The 21,837-nt window shown below is 47.6% G+C and overlaps 1 protein-coding gene across 2 annotated transcripts in view; it reads left to right on the forward strand.

Annotated features, from left to right (window-relative positions):
• Window positions 1–21,837, forward strand: part of LOC139239503 (membrane-anchored junction protein) — a 73,929-nt gene that overhangs the window by 45,869 nt on the left and 6,223 nt on the right. For both annotated transcript variants that reach the window (XM_070868296.1, XM_070868297.1), the window contains exons 7-8: window positions 7,719–7,797; window positions 16,539–16,605. In XM_070868296.1, coding sequence (XP_070724397.1) covers window positions 7,719–7,797; window positions 16,539–16,605 — 146 coding nt within the window. The remainder of the gene's footprint in view (window positions 1–7,718; window positions 7,798–16,538; window positions 16,606–21,837) is intronic.

Raw genomic sequence — 21,837 nt, forward strand, 5'->3', positions numbered from 1 at the left:
TACTGTCAGCCCTAGTCTGGGGTTAATGTAACTGTCAGCCCTAGTCTGGGGTTAATGTTACTGTCAGCCCTAGTCTGGGGTTAACGTTACTGTCAGCCCTAGTCTGGGGTTAATGTAACTGTCAGCCCTAGTCTGGGGTTAATGTTACTGTCAGCCCTAGTCTGGGGTTAATGTAACTGTCAGCCCTAGTCTGGGGTTAACGTTACTGTCAGCCCTAGTCTGGGGTTAATGTTACTGTCAGCCCTAGTCTGGGGTTAACGTCACTGTCAGCCCTAGTCTGGGGTTAACGTTACTGTCAGCCCTAGTCTGGGGTTAATGTAACTGTCAGCCCTAGTCTGGGGTTAATGTTACTGTCAGCCCTAGTCTGGGGTTAATGTCACTGTCAGCCCTAGTCTGGGGTTAATGTTACTGTCAGCCCTAGTCTGGGGTTAACGTTACTGTCAGCCCTAGTCTGGGGTTAATGTAACTGTCAGCCCTAGTCTGGGGTTAATGTTACTGTCAGCCCTAGTCTGGGGTTAATGTAACTGTCAGCCCTAGTCTGGGGTTAACGTCACTGTCAGCCCTAGTCTGGGGTTAACGTTACTGTCAGCCCTAGTCTGGGGTTAATGTAACTGTCAGCCCTAGTCTGGGGTTAATGTTACTGTCAGCCCTAGTCTGGGGTTAATGTCACTGTCAGCCCTAGTCTGGGGTTAATGTTACTGTCAGCCCTAGTCTGGGGTTAACGTTACTGTCAGCCCTAGTCTGGGGTTAATGTAACTGTCAGCCCTAGTCTGGGGTTAATGTTACTGTCAGCCCTAGTCTGGGGTTAATGTAACTGTCAGCCCTAGTCTGGGGTTAATGTTACTGTCAGCCCTAGTCTGGGGTTAACGTCACTGTCAGCCCTAGTCTGGGGTTAATGTTACTGTCAGCCCTAGTCTGGGGTTAACGTCACTGTCAGCCCTAGTCTGGGGTTAACGTTACTGTCAGCCCTAGTCTGGGGTTAATGTAACTGTCAGCCCTAGTCTGGGGTTAATGTTACTGTCAGCCCTAGTCTGGGGTTAATGTAACTGTCAGCCCTAGTCTGGGGTTAACGTTACTGTCAGCCCTAGTCTGGGGTTAACGTCACTGTCAGCCCTAGTCTGGGGTTAATGTAACTGTCAGCCCTAGTCTGGGGTTAATGTTACTGTCAGCCCTAGTCTGGGGTTAACGTTACTGTCAGCCCTAGTCTGGGGTTAACGTCATTGTCAGCCCTAGTCTGGGGTTAATGTTACTGTCAGCCCTAGTCTGGGGTTAACGTCACTGTCAGCCCTAGTCTGGGGTTAACGTCACTGTCAGCCCTAGTCTGGGGTTAACGTCATTGTCAGCCCTAGTCTGGGGTTAATGTTACTGTCAGCCCTAGTCTGGGGTTAACGTTACTGTCAGCCCTAGTCTGGGGTTAATGTTAGTGTCAGCCCTAGTCTGGGGTTAACGTCATTGTCAGCCCTAGTCTGGGGTTAACGTCACTGTCAGCCCTAGTCTGGGGTTAATGTAACTGTCAGCCCTAGTCTGGGGTTAACGTTACTGTCAGCCCTAGTCTGGGGTTAACGTCACTGTCAGCCCTAGTCTGGGGTTAATGTAACTGTCAGCCCTAGTCTGGGGTTAATGTTACTGTCAGCCCTAGTCTGGGGTTAATGTCACTGTCAGCCCTAGTCTGGGGTTAATGTCACTGTCAGCCCTAGTCTGGGGTTAATGTCACTGTCAGCCCTAGTCTGGGGTTAATGTCACTGTCAGCCCTAGTCTGGGGTTAATGTCACTGTCAGCCCTAGTCTGGGGTTAACGTCACTGTCAGCCCTAGTCTGGGGTTAATGTAACTGTCAGCCCTAGTCTGGGGTTAATGTTACTGTCAGCCCTAGTCTGGGGTTAATGTCACTGTCAGCCCTAGTCTGGGGTTAATGTCACTGTCAGCCCTAGTCTGGGGTTAACGTCACTGTCAGCCCTAGTCTGGGGTTAACGTCACTGTCAGCCCTAGTCTGGGGTTAATGTCACTGTCAGCCCTAGTCTGGGGTTAATGTCACTGTCAGCCCTAGTCTGGGGTTAATGTTACTGTCAGCCCTAGTCTGGGGTTAATGTCACTGTCAGCCCTAGTCTGGGGTTAACGTCACTGTCAGCCCTAGTCTGGGGTTAACGTTACTGTCAGCCCTAATCTGGGGTTAATGTTACTGTCAGCCCTAGTCTGGGGTTAATGTCACTGTCAGCCCTAGTCTGGGGTTAATGTTACTGTCAGCCCTAGTCTGGGGTTAATGTCACTGTCAGCCCTAGTCTGGGGTTAATGTTACTGTCAGCCCTAGTCTGGGGTTAACGTCACTGTCAGCCCTAGTCTGGGGTTAATGTCACTGTCAGCCCTAGTCTGGGGTTAACGTCACTGTCAGCCCTAGTCTGGGGTTAACGTCACTGTCAGCCCTAGTCTGGGGTTAATGTCACTGTCAGCCCTAGTCTGGGGTTAATGTCACTGTCAGCCCTAGTCTGGGGTTAATGTTACTGTCAGCCCTAGTCTGGGGTTAATGTAACTGTCAGCCCTAGTCTGGGGTTAATGTTACTGTCAGCCCTAGTCTGGGGTTAATGTCACTGTCAGCCCTAGTCTGGGGTTAATGTAACTGTCAGCCCTAGTCTGGGGTTAATGTTACTGTCAGCCCTAGTCTGGGGTTAATGTAACTGTCAGCCCTAGTCTGGGGTTAATGTTACTGTCAGCCCTAGTCTGGGGTTAATGTCACTGTCAGCCCTAGTCTGGGGTTAACGTCACTGTCAGCCCTAGTCTGGGGTTAATGTCACTGTCAGCCCTAGTCTGGGGTTAACGTCACTGTCAGCCCTAGTCTGGGGTTAACGTCACTGTCAGCCCTAGTCTGGGGTTAATGTTACTGTCAGCCCTAGTCTGGGGTTAATGTCACTGTCAGCCCTAGTCTGGGGTTAATGTCACTGTCAGCCCTAGTCTGGGGTTAACGTCACTGTCAGCCCTAGTCTGGGGTTAATGTCACTGTCAGCCCTAGTCTGGGGTTAATGTCACTGTCAGCCCTAGTCTGGGGTTAATGTTACTGTCAGCCCTAGTCTGGGGTTAATGTTACTGTCAGCCCTAGTCTGGGGTTAATGTTACTGTCAGCCCTAGTCTGGGGTTAATGTTACTGTCAGCCCTAGTCTGGGGTTAATGTCACTGTCAGCCCTAGTCTGGGGTTAACGTCACTGTCAGCCCTAGTCTGGGGTTAACGTCATTGTCAGCCCTAGTCTGGGATTAATGTTACTGTCAGCCCTAGTCTGGGGTTAATGTCACTGTCAGCCCTAGTCTGGGGTTAATGTTACTGTCAGCCCTAGTCTGGGGTTAACGTTACTGTCAGCCCTAGTCTGGGGTTAATGTTACTGTCAGCCCTAGTCTGGGGTTAACGTTACTGTCAGCCCTAGTCTGGGATTAATGTTACTGTCAGCCCTAGTCTGGGGTTAATGTCACTGTCAGCCCTAGTCTGGGGTTAATGTTACTGTCAGCCCTAGTCTGGGGTTAACGTCACTGTCAGCCCTAGTCTGGGGTTAATGTTACTGTCAGCCCTAGTCTGGGGTTAATGTTACTGTCAGCCCTAGTCTGGGGTTAATGTTACTGTCAGCCCTAGTCTGGGGTTAATGTTACTGTCAGCCCTAGTCTGGGGTTAATGTTACTGTCAGCCCTAGTCTGGGGTTAATGTTACTGTCAGCCCTAGTCTGGGGTTAATGTTACTGTCAGCCCTAGTCTGGGGTTAATGTTACTGTCAGCCCTAGTCTGGGGTTAATGTAACTGTCAGCCCTAGTCTGGGGTTAATGTTACTGTCAGCCCTAGTCTGGGGTTAATGTTACTGTCAGCCCTAGTCTGGGGTTAATGTTACTGTCAGCCCTAGTCTGGGGTTAATGTTACTGTCAGCCCTAGTCTGGGGTTAATGTAACTGTCAGCCCTAGTCTGGGGTTAATGTTACTGTCAGCCCTAGTCTGGGGTTAACGTCACTGTCAGCCCTAGTCTGGGGTTAAAGTTACTGTCAGCCCTAGTCTGGGGTTAACGTCACTGTCAGCCCTAGTCTGGGGTTAAAGTTACTGTCAGCCCTAGTCTGGGGTTAACGTCACTGTCAGCCCTAGTCTGGGGTTAATGTTACTGTCAGCCCTAGTCTGGGATTAATGTCACTGTCAGCCCTAGTCTGGGGTTAAAGTTACTGTCAGCCCTAGTCTGGGGTTAAAGTTACTGTCAGCCCTAGTCTGGGGTTAATGTCACTGTCAGCCCTAGTCTGGGGTTAAAGTTACTGTCAGCCCTAGTCTGGGGTTAAAGTTACTGTCAGCCCTAGTCTGGGGTTAATGTTACTGTCAGCCCTAGTCTGGGGTTAATGTCATTGTCAGCCCTAGTCTGGGGTTAATGTCATTGTCAGCCCTAGTCTGGGGTTAATGTTACTGTCAGCCCTAGTCTGGGGTTAACGTCACTGTCAGCCCTAGTCTGGGGTTAATGTTACTGTCAGCCCTAGTCTGGGGTTAATGTAACTGTCAGCCCTAGTCTGGGGTTAATGTTACTGTCAGCCCTAGTCTGGGGTTAACGTCACTGTCAGCCCTCGTCTGGGGTTAATGTTACTGTCAGCCCTAGTCTGGGGTTAATGTTACTGTCAGCCCTAGTCTGGGGTTAACGTCACTGTCAGCCCTAGTCTGGGGTTAATGTTACTGTCAGCCCTAGTCTGGGGTTAATGTTACTGTCAGCCCTAGTCTGGGGTTAACGTCACTGTCAGCCCTAGTCTGGGGTTAACGTCATTGTCAGCCCTAGTCTGGGGTTAATGTTACTGTCAGCCCTAGTCTGGGGTTAACGTCATTGTCAGCCCTAGTCTGGGGTTAATGTCACTGTCAGCCCTAGTCTGGGGTTAATGTCACTGTCAGCCCTAGTCTGGGGTTAATGTTACTGTCAGCCCTAGTCTGGGGTTAATGTTACTGTCAGCCCTAGTCTGGGGTTAACGTCATTGTCAGCCCTAGTCTGGGGTTAATGTAACTGTCAGCCCTAGTCTGGGGTTAATGTCACTGTCAGCCCTAGTCTGGGGTTAATGTTACTGTCAGCCCTAGTCTGGGGTTAATGTTACTGTCAGCCCTAGTCTGGGGTTAATGTCACTGTCAGCCCTAGTCTGGGGTTAATGTTACTGTCAGCCCTAGTCTGGGGTTAATGTCACTGTCAGCCCTAGTCTGGGGTTAATGTCACTGTCAGCCCTAGTCTGGGGTTAATGTTACTGTCAGCCCTAGTCTGGGGTTAATGTTACTGTCAGCCCTAGTCTGGGGTTAATGTCACTGTCAGCCCTAGTCTGGGGTTAATGTTACTGTCAGCCCTAGTCTGGGATTAATGTTACTGTCAGCCCTAGTCTGGGGTTAATGTCACTGTCAGCCCTAGTCTGGGGTTAATGTAACTGTCAGCCCTAGTCTGGGGTTAATGTAACTGTCAGCCCTAGTCTGGGGTTAATGTCACTGTCAGCCCTAATCTGGGGTTAACGTCATTGTCAGCCCTAGTCTGGGGTTAATGTAACTGTCAGCCCTAGTCTGGGGTTAACGTCACTGTCAGCCCTAGTCTGGGATTAATGTTACTGTCAGCCCTAGTCTGGGGTTAATGTCACTGTCAGCCCTAGTCTGGGGTTAATGTCACTGTCAGCCCTAGTCTGGGGTTAATGTCACTGTCAGCCCTAGTCTGGGGTTAATGTCACTGTCAGCCCTAGTCTGGGGTTAATGTCACTGTCAGCCCTAGTCTGGGGTTAATGTCACTGTCAGCCCTAGTCTGGGGTTAATGTCACTGTCAGCCCTAGTCTGGGGTTAATGTCACTGTCAGCCCTAGTCTGGGGTTAATGTTACTGTCAGCCCTAGTCTGGGGTTAATGTCACTGTCAGCCCTAGTCTGGGGTTAACGTCATTGTCAGCCCTCGTCTGGGGTTAATGTTACTGTCAGCCCTAGTCTGGGGTTAATGTTACTGTCAGCCCTAGTCTGGGGTTAACGTCATTGTCAGCCCTAGTCTGGGGTTAACGTCATTGTCAGCCCTCGTCTGGGGTTAATGTTACTGTCAGCCCTAATCTGGGGTTAATGTTACTGTCAGCCCTAGTCTGGGGTTAATGTTACTGTCAGCCCTAGTCTGGGGTTAATGTTACTGTCAGCCCTAGTCTGGGGTTAATGTTACTGTCAGCCCTAGTCTGGGGTTAATGTCACTGTCAGCCCTAGTCTGGGGTTAATGTTACTGTCAGCCCTAGTCTGGGGTTAATGTTACTGTCAGCCCTAGTCTGGGGTTAATGTAATTGTCAGCCCTAGTCTGGGGTTAATGTTACTGTCAGCCCTAGTCTGGGGTTAATGTTACTGTCAGCCCTAGTCTGGGGTTAATGTCACTGTCAGCCCTAGTCTGGGGTTAACGTCACTGTCAGCCCTAGTCTGGGGTTAACGTCACTGTCAGCCCTAGTCTGGGGTTAATGTCACTGTCAGCCCTAGTCTGGGGTTAATGTCACTGTCAGCCCTAGTCTGGGGTTAATGTCACTGTCAGGCCTAGTCTGGGGTTAATGTCACTGTCAGCCCTAGTCTGGGGTTAACGTCACTGTCATCCCTAGTCTGGGGTTAACGTCACTGTCATCCCTAGTCTGGGGTTAATGTCACTGTCAGCCCTAGTCTGGGGTTAATGTCACTGTCAGCCCTAGTCTGGGCTAGCTGCTACTGTCTTTAGGTTGTTGTCACAACCCATAGTGTGTTGCCTTAACCATAGTGTGATCATGGAATCATAGGGCTAGAAATTAGTCAGCCTAACTCACGTTTTAATGCGATTTTTTTTTTGCATTAGAACTGCTTTTTGGTTCTTAAAACAAAGTACACAAAATTCCCCAAAGTTATCGAATGGCTTTTTCAAAATGTCGCCATTTTCCGGATCGCCGTACCGTAAAACTCTAAAGTTGGTCATTCGGCGAACCCGTACTCGGGTCAAGAAACAATGCATGGAAAAAGCAGACGTTGCAACCTAAGAAATGTCAGTAAGTAAGAAGACCTACAAAAAATATATATTTTTTCAGCAATTTATTTCTTAGGACTTGTGCAAATGTTTTCTCATTTTTTACTTTTGCAAATTTTTGGGGGTGTTTTCTCCCATGTATTTTTTGCGATATCGGCCTCGCTGTACAGTTAGAGAGGACGATGGTATTAAACACGATTCATCCAGCAATGGCGTTTTTTAATGACATATTTTTTCGCCAAACTTACCCCCTTAAAAACTGACGACATTTTGCTTCTTATTTCTTCACAAAAATGACGTTATTTATCAAATAACGACAGGCTGGGGAAGTTCTAGCCCAAAGAAATTTATAGCACGAAGGAGGTCATTCAGCCCATCGTGTCCGTGCCAACCGGCAAAGAGCTACCCAGCCTAATCCCACTTTCCAGCTCTCAGTCCATAGCCCTGTAGTTACGGCACTTCAAGTGCACATCCAAATACTTTTTAAATGTGGTGAGGGTTTCTGCCTCTACCACCCTTTCAGGCAGTGAGTTCCAGACCCCCACCATCCTCTGAGTGAAAACATTTCCCCCCAAATTCCCGCTAAACCTCCTACCAATTGTTACTGGTGACGGTGGTGTTACTGCCTGTGTGACTATAGTGTTGTCACGAGCTGTAATGTGGTTTTACTGACACTGAGCCATCGTGTGGCGTACTGTCACAAGCTCGGCCAGAATGGAAGGGACTAATAAGACACTGATGCCATTTATATTTAAAGGTGCAAAAGTGCCCTTATGGACATCAACAATAAAGAGAACATGGTCGCTTCGGAGATGGGGAGTGAGAAGCCCAGGAAGGTAAGGATGTGAAAGAACCCATTCTACTGGTTTATGCTCCGCTCATGTTTTTAACTCCACTACTTTGCCAGTTGGATTGTTCTAAATCTTTAGCATTCCTTGAGTAAAGAAATGTTTTCAAAAATCAGTTTTAAATCACATTTTCCTGAACTTTGTCATCTTGTTCAACTGGCCTGACAATTATATTCTCCTACACTATTGAGCAAAACGTTTTTGTATTTTATGACAAAATGGGATTTATCTTCCTCTGTGAAGAAGCAGTTGCATACAATTCAATCTAACATTCATCATCATCATCATCATAGGCAGTCCCTCGAAGCGAGGATGACTTGCTTCCACGCCAAAAAGGGATGAGTTCACAGGTGTTTCAATGAAAGACCTAATATTCCAGTCCAGAACTACATCCTGAAGGGTGGAAGATGCCTGTGCGTGGATTTGTTTAACGTGGGGTGACCGTTGCACACCAACCACCACACGGGCTTGACAGAGCGAGGTCTTGGTCCTGTGGCAAGGATTACCCAAGACTAGCTGGAAACCAGCTCTGCTGCACAGACTGCGCGCGCACACATATTGCAGTATGGGCTGGCCCGTGCTGCCCCTGGGCCCTTGCCTCTTCTGGGCCCAGATTCACGCCTCTCCTGGGACACGGTCAATTCCCTTTATGGACTTTTGTCGCTCCTTCGCTCAAAGAATCTTAACATTGGGATTGTGCTGACTGCCTAACTGTACCTGGGGGAAATGACAAGAATGGGTGACGGTGAGGGATTTGGTGGGAACAGAGATGTCAAAGACAAGCAAATGAGCTGATTAGCAGGTTGACAGTAGCAGAGCTGTTGGGACAAGCGGAGGGTCAGAGGGGAAGGAGCTGGGAGATTGAGAGTGAGTTTGTGAGGAAGCAGAGGAAGAGATTCCACAGGCAGATTGTGAGAGCTGTGGGACTGAGGAAGGCAGGGATCTGGACGGAATAACGGACAAAGGGAATGGTCAGAGATAGCTTGATCCGAGATTGACAGCCTGGGAGCAGAGAGACCAAGGGGGTTAATTTTCTCGGAACGGCTCCTGCTTTGCCGCTGTAACTTCACCGGAAGTGCGGCGGAGTCAGCGGGGATCTCCACCCATTACAGAGAATTTCTGACCCTGGAGAGATGCTGAGGTCGAGGGGTAGTATTAGTTGGAGAGTTTATATGAAGGGTGAGATTAAGTGAGGATAGGAGGGTAAAGAAGAGGGGGATAGGGTAGGTTGAAGCTGAGCTAGGAGAGAAGGGGATGAAAATCGGTTTGTTGCCGCCTCTCTTCACGCCCCAGAGGGGCGGTAATGTTGGTGGAATTGATTTCCGGGAGGGTGGCCCGCCGGAACATTCGGTGCCTGGTTTGTGGGGGTGCGGGTCAGTACTACCTGGGAGAAGCAAGCAGGTTGCGACACTGTTCTGAAATGCCCTTGGGGGACCGCCTGGGAAAGCAGGCGGTCCGAGCTGTTCCCGCGGCGGTGAGGGAAGGAATAACTACATGAGGGAAGTGTGATTGCTTTTTTTTTTTGCGTTATATGTTTATGTGGGGTGAGCAAGTTTTGGGAATGTTTTTGGTGCTTTTGTTTGGCGATTTATTTTTTCAAAGGGAAGCCTCTCTCAGGGCACTCCGAGACCAGCTCTTTAGCTGGGGATTTTCAATTCACAGCTGGCCTAACGCCCTGAGAGAGGTGTGGAACCCCTCCCCTAGTGCCCTGAGAGAGGTGTGGAACCCCTCCCCTAGTGCCCTGAGAGAGGTGTGGAACCCCTCCCCTAGTGCCCTGAGAGAGGTGTGGAACCCGTCCCCTAGTGCCCTGAGAGAGGTGTTGAACCCCTCCCCTAGTGCCCTGAGAGAGGCGTGGAACCCCTCCCCTAGTGCCCTGAGAGAGGTGTGGAACCCCTCCCCTAGTGCCCTGAGAAAGGTGTGGAACCCCTCCCCTAGTGCCCTGAGAGAGGTGTGGAACCCCTAGTGCCCTGAGAGAGGTGTGGAACCACTCCCCTAGTACCCTGAGAGAGGTGTGGAACCCCTAGTGCCCTGAGAGAGGTGTGGAACCCCTCCCCTAGCGCCCTGAGAGAGGTGTGGAACCCCTCCCCTAGTGCCCTGAGAGAGGTGTGGAACCCCTCCCCTAGCGCCCTGAGAGAGGTGTGGAACCCCTCCCCTAGTGCCCTGAGAGATGTGTGGAACCCCTCCCCTAGTGCCCTGAGAGAGGTGTGGAACCCCTAGTGCCCTGAGAGAGGTGTGGAACCCTTCCCCTTGTGCCCTGAGAGAGCTGTGGAACCCCTCCCCTAGTGCCCTGATAGGGGTGGAACCCCTCCCCTAGTGCCCTGAGAGAGGTGTGGAACCATAGAAACATAGAAAATAGATGCAAGAGTAGGCCATTCAGCCCTTCGAGCCTGCACCACCATTCAGTAATATCATGGCTGATCATTCACCTCAGTACCCCTTTCCTGCTTTCTCTCCATATCCCTTGATCCCTTTAGCCGTAAGGGCCATATCTAACTCCCTCTTGAATATATCCAATGAACTGGCATCAACAACTCTCTGCGGTAGGGAATTCCACAGGTTAACGATTTTCTGAGTGAAGGAGTTTCTCCTCATCTCAGTCCTAAATGGCTTACCCCTTATCCTTAGACTATGTCCCCTGGTTCTGGACTTCCCCAACATCGAGAACATTCTTCCTGCATCTAACCTGTCCAGTCCCGTCAGAATTTTATATGTTCTATGAGATACCCTCTCATCCATCGAAACTCCAGTGAATACATACCCGATTGATCCAGTCTCTCCTCATATGTCAGTCCTGCCATCCCGGGAATCAGTCTGGTGAACCTTCGCTGCACTCCCTCAATAGCAAGAACGTCCTTCCTCAGATTAGGACACCAAAACTGAACACAATATTCCAGGTGAGGCCTCACTAAGGCCCTGTACAACTGCAGGAAGACCTCCCTGCTCCTATACTCAAATCCCTTCGCTATGAAGAACAACATACCATTTGCCTTCTGCACCACCTGCTGTACCTGCATGCCAACTTTCAATGACTGATGTACCATGACACCCAGGTCTTGTTGCACCTCCCCTTTTCCTAACCTACCACCATTCAGATAACATTCTGCCTTCGTGTTTTTGCCACCAAAATGGATAACCTCACAATGATCCACATTATACTGCATCTGCCACACATTTGCCCACTCACCTAACCTGTCTAAGTCACCCCGCAGCCTCTTAGCATTCTCCTCACAGCTCACATCGCCACCCAGCTTAGTGTAATCTGCGAACTTGGAGATATTACATTCAATTCCCTCATCCAAATCATTAATGTATATTATAAATAGTTGGGGTCCCAGGACTGAACCCTGCGGCACCCCACTAGTCACTGCCTGCCATTCTGAAAAGGACCCATTTATCCCGACTCTCTGCTTCCTGTCTGCCAACAATTCTCTATCCACGTCAATACATTACCCCCAATAATACGTGCTTTGATTTTGCACACCAATCTCTTGTGTGAGACCTTGTCAAAAGCCTTTTGAAAGTCCAAATACACCACATCTACCCGTTCTCCCTTATCCACTCTACTAGTTACATCCTCAAAAAATTCTAGAAGATTTGTCAAGCAGGATTTCCCTTTCATAAATCCATGCTGACTTGGACCGATCCCATCACTGCTTTCCAAATGTGCTGCTATTTCATCTTTAATAATTGATTCCAACATTTTCCCCATTACTGAAGTCAGGCTAACCGGTCTGTAATTACCCGTTTTCTCTCTCCCTCCTTTCTTAAAAAGTGGTGTTGCAATAGCTACCCTCCAGTCCATAGGAACCGATCCAGTCGATCAACTGTTGGAAAATGATCACCAATGCATCCAGGGCTACTTCCTTAAGTACTCTGGGATGCAGACTGTCAGGCCCTGGGGATTTATCGGCCTTCAATCCCATCAATTTCCCTAACACAATTTCCCGCCTAATAAGGATTTCCTTCAGTTCCTCCTTCTCACTAGACCCTCGGTCCCCTCACTAGACCCTCGGAAGCCCTCCCCTCGCGCCCTGAGAGAGGCTTGGAACCCCTCCCCTAGCGCCCCGCCCCACACTCGGGGCCCAGATGATGAATTTTGTGGCTGCAGACGCAAACCAGTTCCTGGCGCAAAATTTACCGCCATTTGCGCCCTAATTAGCCTCAAACCAAATTTCCAGTCCAACGTCTTGATGAGGATGTCAGTGTGGGGCCTTAGAGAATGGTATATGACACAGATATTTATTGGGAGGCAGGAGGAGTGGAATAAGGATTAGTAAATGTGAGAGGAGATGGGGTGAGGCTACACCATTGCTATGATGTTTGGGAAGGGCAAGGGCGGCAGGATAATTGAGGACGAATGATTTGCTGCCTACAAGTCAGGTTCCTGCTAGCACCAAGATGTTGATAGATTCTTCCACGATGTGATGGATTTGAGCACCGAGTGACCAAGACTACAATCATTCTGGAAGATCCTACTGGGCAGTGCAGTGATTTGTGATCTGCTGATGGGCTGTGGATAAGGTAAGAGAAGTTAATCCAAAAGAAAAGGATTAAAGACTTGCATTTCCACGGCGCCTTTCACGATCACCAGACGTCACAAAGGCTTTACAGCTAATGAAATACTTTTCAAGTGTAGTCACTGTTGCAATGTGGGAAATGCGGCAGCCAATTTGCACACAGCAAGCTCCCACAAACAGCAATGTGATAATGAGCAGATCATCTGTTTTAGTGATGTGACTGAGGGATAAATATTGGCAAGGATTCCCCTGCTCTTCTTCAAAATAGTGCCATGGGATCTTTAAAGGATAAAGGAGTGAGCTGGTCATTGGTAAGGAGGATGAGACAGTTGGGGTTCATAGTCATAGAGACATTACGGCACATAATGAGGAAATTTGGCCCATCGCGTCCATGCCAGCTCTCTGTAGAACAATCCAGTCAGTCCCATTTCCCTGCTCTATCGCCATATCCATCAAGTGCCTATCCAATTTCCTTTTGAAATCATTGATCGTCTCCACTTCCACCACCCTCATCGGCAGCGACTTCCAGGTCATTACCACTTGCTGCGTAAAAAAGCTCTTCCTCACATCCCCCCACCTCTCTATCGCTTGCCCTTAAATCGATGTCCCCTAGTCCTTGTACCATCAGCTAATGGGAACAGCCTTTCTCTGTCGACCTTATCCAAATCCGCCAAAATCTTGTACACCCCTCTCAAACCTCCACTCAACCTCCTTTGCTCCAAGAAGCACATAGAAAATAGGTGCAGGAGTAGGCCATTCGGCCCTTCGAGCCTGCACCACCATTCAATAAGATCATGGCTGATCATTCCCTCAGTACCCCTTTCCTGCTTTCTCTCCATGCACGTTGATCCCCTTAGCCGTAAGGGCCATATCTAACTCCGTCTTGAATATATCCAATGAACTGGCATCAACAACTCTCTGCGGCAGGGAATTCCACAGGTTAACAACTCTGAGTGAAGAAGTTTCTCCTCATCTCAGTCCTAAATGGCCTACCCCTTATCCTAAGACTGTGAGCCCTGGTTCTGGACTTCCCCAACATTGGGAACATTCTACCCGTATCTAACCTGTTCCATCCCATCAGAATCTTATATGTTTCTATGAGATCCCCTCTCATCCTTCTAAACTCCAATGTATAAATGCCCAGTTGATCCAGTCTCTCCTCATATGTCAGTCCTGAGATCCCGGGAATCAGTCTGGTGAACCTTCGCTGCACTCCCTCAATAGCAAGAACGTCCTTCCTCAGATTAGGGGACCAAAACTGAACACAATATTCCAGGTGAGGCCTCACCAAGGCTCTGTACAACTGCAGTAAGACCTCCCTGCTCCTATACTCAAATCCCCTAGCTATGAAGGCCAACATACCATTTGCCTTCTTCACCACCTGCTGTACCTGTATGCCAACTTTCAATGACTGATGAACCATGACACCCAGGTCTTGTTGCACCTCCCCTTTTCCTAATCTGCCGTCATTCAGATAATATTCTGTCTTTGCGGTTTTTGCCCCCAAAGTGGATAACCTCACATTTATCTACATTATACTGCATCTGCCATGCATTTGCCCACTCACCTAACCTGTCCAAGTCACCCTGCAGCCTTCTAGCATCCCCCTCACAACTCACACCACTACCCAGTTTAGTGTCATCTGCAAACTTGGAGATATTACACTCAATTCCTTCATCCAAATCATTGATGTACATTGTAAAGAGCTGGGGTCCCAGCACTGAGCCCTGCGGCACTCCACTAGTCACTGCCTGCCATTCTGAAAAGGACCCGTTTATCCCGACTCTGCTTCCTGTCTGCCAACCAGTTCTCTATCCACGTCAATACATTACCCCCAATACTATGTGCTTTGATTTTGCACAGCAATCTCTTGTGTGGGACCTTGTCAAAAGCCTTTTGAAAGTCCAAATACACCACATCCACTGGTTCTCCCTTGTCTACTCTACTAGTTGCATCCTCAAAAAATTCCAGAAGATTTGTCAAGCATGATTTCCCCTCCATAAATCCATGCTGACTTGGACTGATCCTGTCACTGCTTTCCAAATGCGCTGCTATTTCATCTTTAATAATTGATTCCAACATTTTCCCCACTACTGATGTCAGGTTAACCAGTCTATAATTACCCGCTTTCTCTGTAAGTGGTGTTACATTAGCTACCCTCCAGTCCATAGGAACTGATCCAGAGTCGATAGACTGTTGGAAAATGATCACCAATGCATCCACTATTTCTAGGACCACTTCCTTAAGTACTCTGGGATGCAGACTATCAGGCCCCGGGGATTTATCGGCCTTCAATTCCATCAATTTCCCTAACACAATTTCCCGCCTAATAAGGATATCCTTCAGTTCCTCCTTCTCACATAGACCCACTGTCCCCTAGTACTTCCGGAAGGTTATTTGTGTCTTCCTTCGTGAAGACAGAATCAAAGTATTTGTTCAATTGGTCTGCCATTTCTTTGTTCCCCATTATAAATTCACCTGAATCCGACTGCAAGGGACCGACGTTTGTCTTCACTAATCTTTTTCTCTTCACATATCTATAGAAGCTCTTGCAGTCAGTTTTTATGTTCCCGGCAAGCGTCTTCTCGTATTCTTATTTTCCCCCTTCTAATTAAACCCTTTGTCCTCCTCTGCTGAATTCTAAATTTCTCCCAGTCCTCAGGCTTGTTGCTTTTTCTGACCAATTTATATGCCTCTTCCTTGGATTTAACACTGTCCTTAATTTCCCTTGTTAGCCACGTTGGGCCACCTTCCCTGTTTTATTTTTACTCCAGACAGGGATGTACAATTGCTGAAGTTCATCCATGCGATCTTTAAATGTTTGCCATCGCCCATCCACCGTCAACCCTTTAAGTATCATTTGCCAGTCTATTTTAGCCAATTCACGCCTCAAACCATCGAAGTTACCTTTCCTTAAGCTCAGGACCCTAGTTTCTGAATTAACTGTGTCACTCTCCATCTTAATAAAGAATTCTACCATGTTATGGTCACTCTTCCCCAAGTGGCCTCGCACAACAAGATTGCTATTTAGTCCTTTCTCATTGCACATCACCCAGTCTAGGATGGCCAGCTCCTTAGTTGGTTCCTCGACATATTGGTCTAGAAAACCATCCTTAATACACTCCAGGAAATCCTCCTCCACCACATTGATACCAGTTTGGTTAGCCCAATCAATATGTAGATTAAAGTCACCCATGATAACTGTTGGACGTTTATTGCATGCATCCCTAATTTCTTGTTTGATGCTGTCCCCAACCTTACTACTAATGTATGGTGGTCTGTACACAACTCCCACTAGCGTTTTCTGCCTCTTAGCTCCACCCATACCGATTCCACATCATCCAAGCTAATGTCCTGTCTTACTATTGCATTAATTTCCTCTTTAACCAGCAATGCCTCCTTTTCCTTTCTGTCTATCCTTCCTAAATGTTGAATACCCCTGGATGTTGAGTTTCCAGCCTTGGTCACCCTGGAGCCATGTCTCCGTGATGCCAATTACATCATACCCGTTAACTACTATCTGTGCAGTTAATTCGTCCACCTTATTCCGAATACTCCTCGCATTGAGGCACAAAGCCTTCAGGCTTGTCTTTCTAACACACTTTGCCCCTTTAGAATTTTAATGTAATGTAGCCCTTTTTGCTTTTTGCCTTAGGTTTTTCTGCCCTCCACTTTTACTTTTCTTCTTTCTATCTTTTGCTTCTGCCTCCATTCTATTTCCCTTTGTCTCCCTGCATAGGTTCCCATCCCCCTGCCATATTAGTTTAACTCCTCCCCAACAGCACTAGCAAACACTCCCCCTAGGACAACCCCAGCTTCTCCAACCTGCTCCAGGAAAGCCAGTGAGTGGTGTCTGTCGGAAAAGGGAGGCACAGACGGAGGGTGTGGGCTTGTTCAAGAGCATCTCGAGCCTGGGGCGGTGGCGAGAGAGAAGATAGGCCAAGCAGTGATATCAAGTTGGGGAGGAGAACCGAGGCACTGGACGAGGGGAAAATGAAAGGGATTTATTGGGAGCTGGTGACGTGGCTTGGTTTGGGAACTAATTGTGGAGAGCTCACAGGTTAACCACACTGTACCCCAGCACGTTGAAGCCCCAACATACCAAGTCTTCATGTGCTGTCAGTAATGCTGGTGACCCATGCAGCTGGCCTTCCTAGTTCCTCCATTGCCGTGTAACTACAATAACATGAAAATGTTTTATTTTTGGTCTAGAAGCGAGCAAAGAAGCCTACCCAAGCTGACAGCACACTCGCCAAGCAGCCCGGCTCATGGGGTTCAGGTTGGTACACTCTCGCAGGGCCAGGATGGTTACTTAGGGGGCTGATTTTGATGAATGCCACCGACATTCCTCTGCTCGAACCGCTCAGTGCCACTTTCGACGTGGCCTGGTGCGGGCGGGAGTCGGCGGCAAGGCGGCAGTGCACCGCTGCATGAAGGCTGCTCCATCCTGAATGGTGAGTGTCAAGATCCTGTAAGAAAGGTAAGTGGAATGTTTTTAAATTATTTCTTTACAAGACGCTGCAGGGTGACTTGGACAGGTTCGGTGAGTGGCAGATGCAGTATAATGTGGATAAATGTGAGGTTATCCACTTTAGTGGCAAAAACAGGAAGACAGACTATTATCTGAATGGTGAGAGATTAGGAAAAGGGGAGGTGCAACGAGACCTGGGTGTCATGGTACATCAGTCATTGAAAGTTGGCATGCAGGTACAGCAGGCGGTAAAGAAGGCAAATGGTATGTTGGCCTTCGTAGCGAGGGGATTTGAGTAGAGGAGCAGGGAGGTCTTACTGCAGTTGTACAGGGCCTTGGTGAGGCCTCACCTGGAATATTGTGTTCAGTTTTGGTCTCCTAATCTGAGGAAGGACGTTTTTGCTATTGAGGGAGTGCAGCGAAGGTTCACCAGACTGATTCCCGGGAAGGCAGGACTGACATATGGGGAGAGACTGGATCGACTGGGCGTGTATTCACTGGAATTTGGAAGAATGAGAGGGGATCTCATAGAAACATATAAAATTCTGACGGGATTGGACAGGTTAGATGCGGGAAGAATGTTCCCGATGTTGGGGAAGCCCAGAACCAGGGGTCACAGTCTAAGGATAAGGGGTAAGCCATTTAGGACTGAGATGAGGAGAAACTTCTTCACTCAGAGAATTGTGAACCTGTGGAATTCTCTACCGCAGAGAGTTGTTGAGGCCAGTTCGTTAGATATATTCAAAAGGGAGTTAGATGTGGCCCTTACGGTTAAAGGGATCAGGGGGTATGGAGAGAAAGAAGGAATGGGGTACTGAGGTGAATGATCAGCCATGATCTTATTGAATGGTGGTGCAGGATCGAAGAGCTGAATGGCCTGCTCTTGCACCTATTTTCTATGTTTCTACTTACCTGGATGGGGTCCCCTGAAGGTCCTCAGATGTTTTATTTTTGTTGGTGATGATTTTTATTTTTAGGTCTTCGACCCTCCGTGGGCCCGACTCCATCCTCGGCGGCACTTGGGCATGAGACCTCCCGCCCGCTGTCGCCCAGATTGGCGGTGTAGGTGGTTGATTTGCCGCCCACTGACCTTCGAGGAACCTCGGCGATGAAAACCCCGCTGAAGGTACCTTTCGGTACCTCGGCGGGCGGAGGCCTTGACCAAATTCAGCCCCTTGGAGCCCAGAGCACACCATGCACAATGTGGCTCCAATTATTTAGGGGCATTATGAGCAACAAAATCATTGGGTTAACTCTTCTATGAAAACGGCAGACAAAGCACGCTCATACAGATGTGCTAAGCATTCTGACATTTCATACAGACATTTCTAGGCTCGTAGGTTACCTCTGAGAGGCAAATTCCTTTTAGTTTCGAATACTGTCTGAAATGGCACAACAATCTAGTCAGTGAGGTGTAGTATGCTTTCAAATAAGTTTTTAAATAAGATTTGCTAAGTGCTGGCAGAATTAAATTACACATAAACATGAGTATTAAATTACACTGTGCACCACCATACCAAATATTAAATTACACTATGCACCACCGCATCATTTAATTGAGGTGTATAAAATTATGAGTGGCCTAGATAGAGTGGATAGGAAAGCCCTATTTTCCTTAGCAGCTAGGTCAATAACCAGGCGCATAGATATAAAGTAATTGGTAGAAGGATTAGAGGGGAGTTGAGGAGAACATTTTGCACCCAGAGGGTGGTGGGGGTCTGGAACTCACTGCCTGAAAGGGTGGTCGAGTCAGAAACACTCACCGCATTTAAAAAGTATTTGGATATGCACTTGTAACCTACAGGGCTACGGACCAAGAACTGCAAACTGGAAGTAGGCTGGATAGCTCTTTTTCTGCCAGCACAGACACGATGAGCCGAATGGCCTCCAACTGTGCCTTAAATTTCTATCAAACCGCCAAGCCTTACATAAGAACATAAGAAATAGGAGCAGGAGTAGGCCATAAGGCCCCTGGAGCCTGCTCCGCCATTCAATAAGATCATGGCTGATCTGATCATGGACTCAGCTCCACTTCCCTGCCCGCGCCCCATAACTCCTTATCCCTCTATCATTAAGAAAATGTCTATTTCTGTCTTAAATTTATTTAATGTCCCAGATTCCACAGCTCTCTGAGGCAGCAAATTCCACAGATTTACAACCCTCTGAGAGAAGAAATTTCTCCTCATCTCAGTTTTAAATGGCGGCCCTTATTTTAACATTATGCCCCCAAGTTCTAGTCTCCCCCATCAGTGGAAACATCCTCTCTGCATCCACCTTGCCAAGCCCCCTCATAATCTTATACGTTTCGATAAGATCACCTCTCATTCTTCTGAATTCCAATGAGTAGAGGCCCAAACTGCTCAACCTATCCTCATAAGTCAACCCCCTCATCTCCGGAATCAACCGAGTGAAACTTCTCTGAACTGCCTCCAAAGCAAGTATATCCTTTCGTAAATCTGGAAACCAAAACTTCACGCAGTATTCCAGGTGTGGCCTCACCAATACCCTGTATAGCTGTAGCAAGACTTCCCTACTTTTATACTCTTGCTGTACCTGCATACTATTCTTTTGTGTTTCATGCACAAGTACCCCCAGGTCCCGTTGTACTGCAGCACTTTGCAATCTTTCTCCATTTAAATAATAACTTTTTGATTTTTTTTCTGCCAAAGTGCATGACCTCACACTTTCCAACATTTTACTCCATCTGCCCACTCACTTAGCCTGTCTGTGTCCTTTTGCAGATTTTTTGTGTCCTCCTCACACATTGCTTTTCCTCCCATTTTTGTATCATCAGCAAACTTGGCTACGTTACACTCAGTCCCTTCTTCCAAGTTGTTAATATAAATTGTAAATAGTTGGTGTCCCAGCACTGATCCCTGCAGCACCCCACTAGTTACTGGTTGCCAACCAGAGAATCAACCATTTACCTCGGCTCTCTGTTTTCTGTTAGTTAGCTGATCCTCTATCCATGCTAATATATTACCCCCAGCCCCGTGAACTTTTATCTTGTGCAGTAACCTTTTATGTGGCACCTTGTCAAATGCCTTCTAGAAGTCCAAATACACCACATCCACTGGTTCCCCTTTATCCACCCTGTTTGTTACATCTTTAAAGAATTCCAGTAAATTTGTCAAACATGACTTCCCCTTCATAAATCCATACTGACTCTGCCTGACCGAATTTTGCTTTTCCAAATGCCCTGCTACTGCTTCTTTAATAATGGACTCCAACATTTTCCTACAGATGTTAGGCTAACTGGTCTATAGTTTCCTGCTTTTTGTCTGCCTCCTTTTTAAATAGGGGCGTTACATTTGCAGTTTTCCAATCTGCTGGGACCTCCCCAGAATCCAGGGAATTTTGGTAAATTACAACCAATGCATCCACTATCCCTGCCGCTACTTCTCTTAAGACCCGAGGATGCAAGTCATCAGGCCCAGGGGATTTATCTGCCTTTAGTCCCATTATCTTACTGAGTACCACCTCCTTAGTGATTGTGATTGTGTTAAGTTCCTCCCACCCTATAGCCCTTGACTATCCACTGTTGGGATATTGTTACTGTCCTCCACTGTAAAGACCGATATAAAATATTTGTTCAGAGTTTCTGCAATCTCCATGTTCCCCACTTTCCTGCACTATCCCCATATCCCTTGCATCCCTTAATATCCAAAAATCTACCGATTTCAGCCTTGAATATACTTAATAACTGAGCATCCACAGCCCTCTGGGGCAGAGAATTCCAAAGATTCACCACCCTCTGAGTGAAGAAGTTTCTCCTCATCTCAGTCCTAAATGGCCGACCTCTTATTCTGCGACTGTGACCCCCTGGTTCTAGATTCCCCAGCCCCGGGGAAATATCCTCCCTGCATCTGGCCTGTCAAGCCCTGTAAGAATTTTGTATGTTTCAATGCGATCATCTCTCATTCTTCTAAACTCTAGAGAATATCGGCTTAGTCTCCTCAATCTCTCCTCATCGGACAATTCCCCCCTTCCCAGGAATCAGTCTGGTGAACCTTCGTTGCACTCCCTCTATGGCAAGTATATCCTTCCTTAGGTAAGGAGACCAGAACTGTACACAATACTCCAGGTGTGGTCTCACCAGGGCCCTGTATAATTGCAGTAAGACGTCTTTACTCTTATACTCAAATCTTCCTGTAATAAAGGCCAACATTCCATTTGCTTTCTGAACTCCTTGCTGTACCTGCAGGTTAACTTTCAGTGATTGGTGTACAAGGACCCCCAGGTCCCTCTGAACACCAACATTTCCCAATCTATCACCGTTTAAAAAATACTCTGCTTTTCATTTTTCCTACCAAAGTGGATAACTTCACATTTCTCCACATTATATTCCATTTGCCGTGTCCTTGCCCACTCCCTCAGCCTGTCTATATCCCCTTGAAGCCTCTCTGCATCCTCCTCACAACTTACATTCCCACCTAACTTTCTATCATCAGCAAACTTGGATATGTACATTTGGTCCCCTCATCCAAATCATTGATATAGGTTGTGAATAGCTGGGGCCCAAGCACCGATCCTTGCGGTACCCCACTAGTTACAGTCTGCCAACCCGAAAGTTACCTGTTTATTCCTACTCTCTGTTTTCTGTCCGTTAACCAATCCTTAATCCATGCTAATATATTATCCCCAAACCCATGAGCCCTAATTTTATTTAATAACCTCTTGCATGGCACCTTATTGAATGCCTTCTGAAAATCCAAATACACCACATCCACTGGTTCCCCCTTATCTATTCTGTTCGTTACAACCTCAAAAAACTCATTTGTCAAACATGATTTTCCTTTCATAAATCCGTGCTGACTCTGCCAAATTTCATTATTATTGTCTTAAGTGCCCTGTTACCACGTCCTTAATAATAGATTTCAGCATTTTCACTATGACTGATGTCAGGCTAACTGCTCTGTCGTTCCCCATTTTCTCTCTTGCTCCTTTCTTAAATGGTGGGATTACATTTGCTACCTTCCAATCCGCGGGGACCGTTCTAGAATCTATGGAATTCTGGAAGCTGACAACCAATGCATCCAC

The sequence above is a fragment of the Pristiophorus japonicus genome, chromosome 27, assembly GCF_044704955.1.
Source record: "Pristiophorus japonicus isolate sPriJap1 chromosome 27, sPriJap1.hap1, whole genome shotgun sequence".
In the NCBI taxonomy this organism is placed as follows: Eukaryota; Metazoa; Chordata; class Chondrichthyes; family Pristiophoridae; genus Pristiophorus; species Pristiophorus japonicus.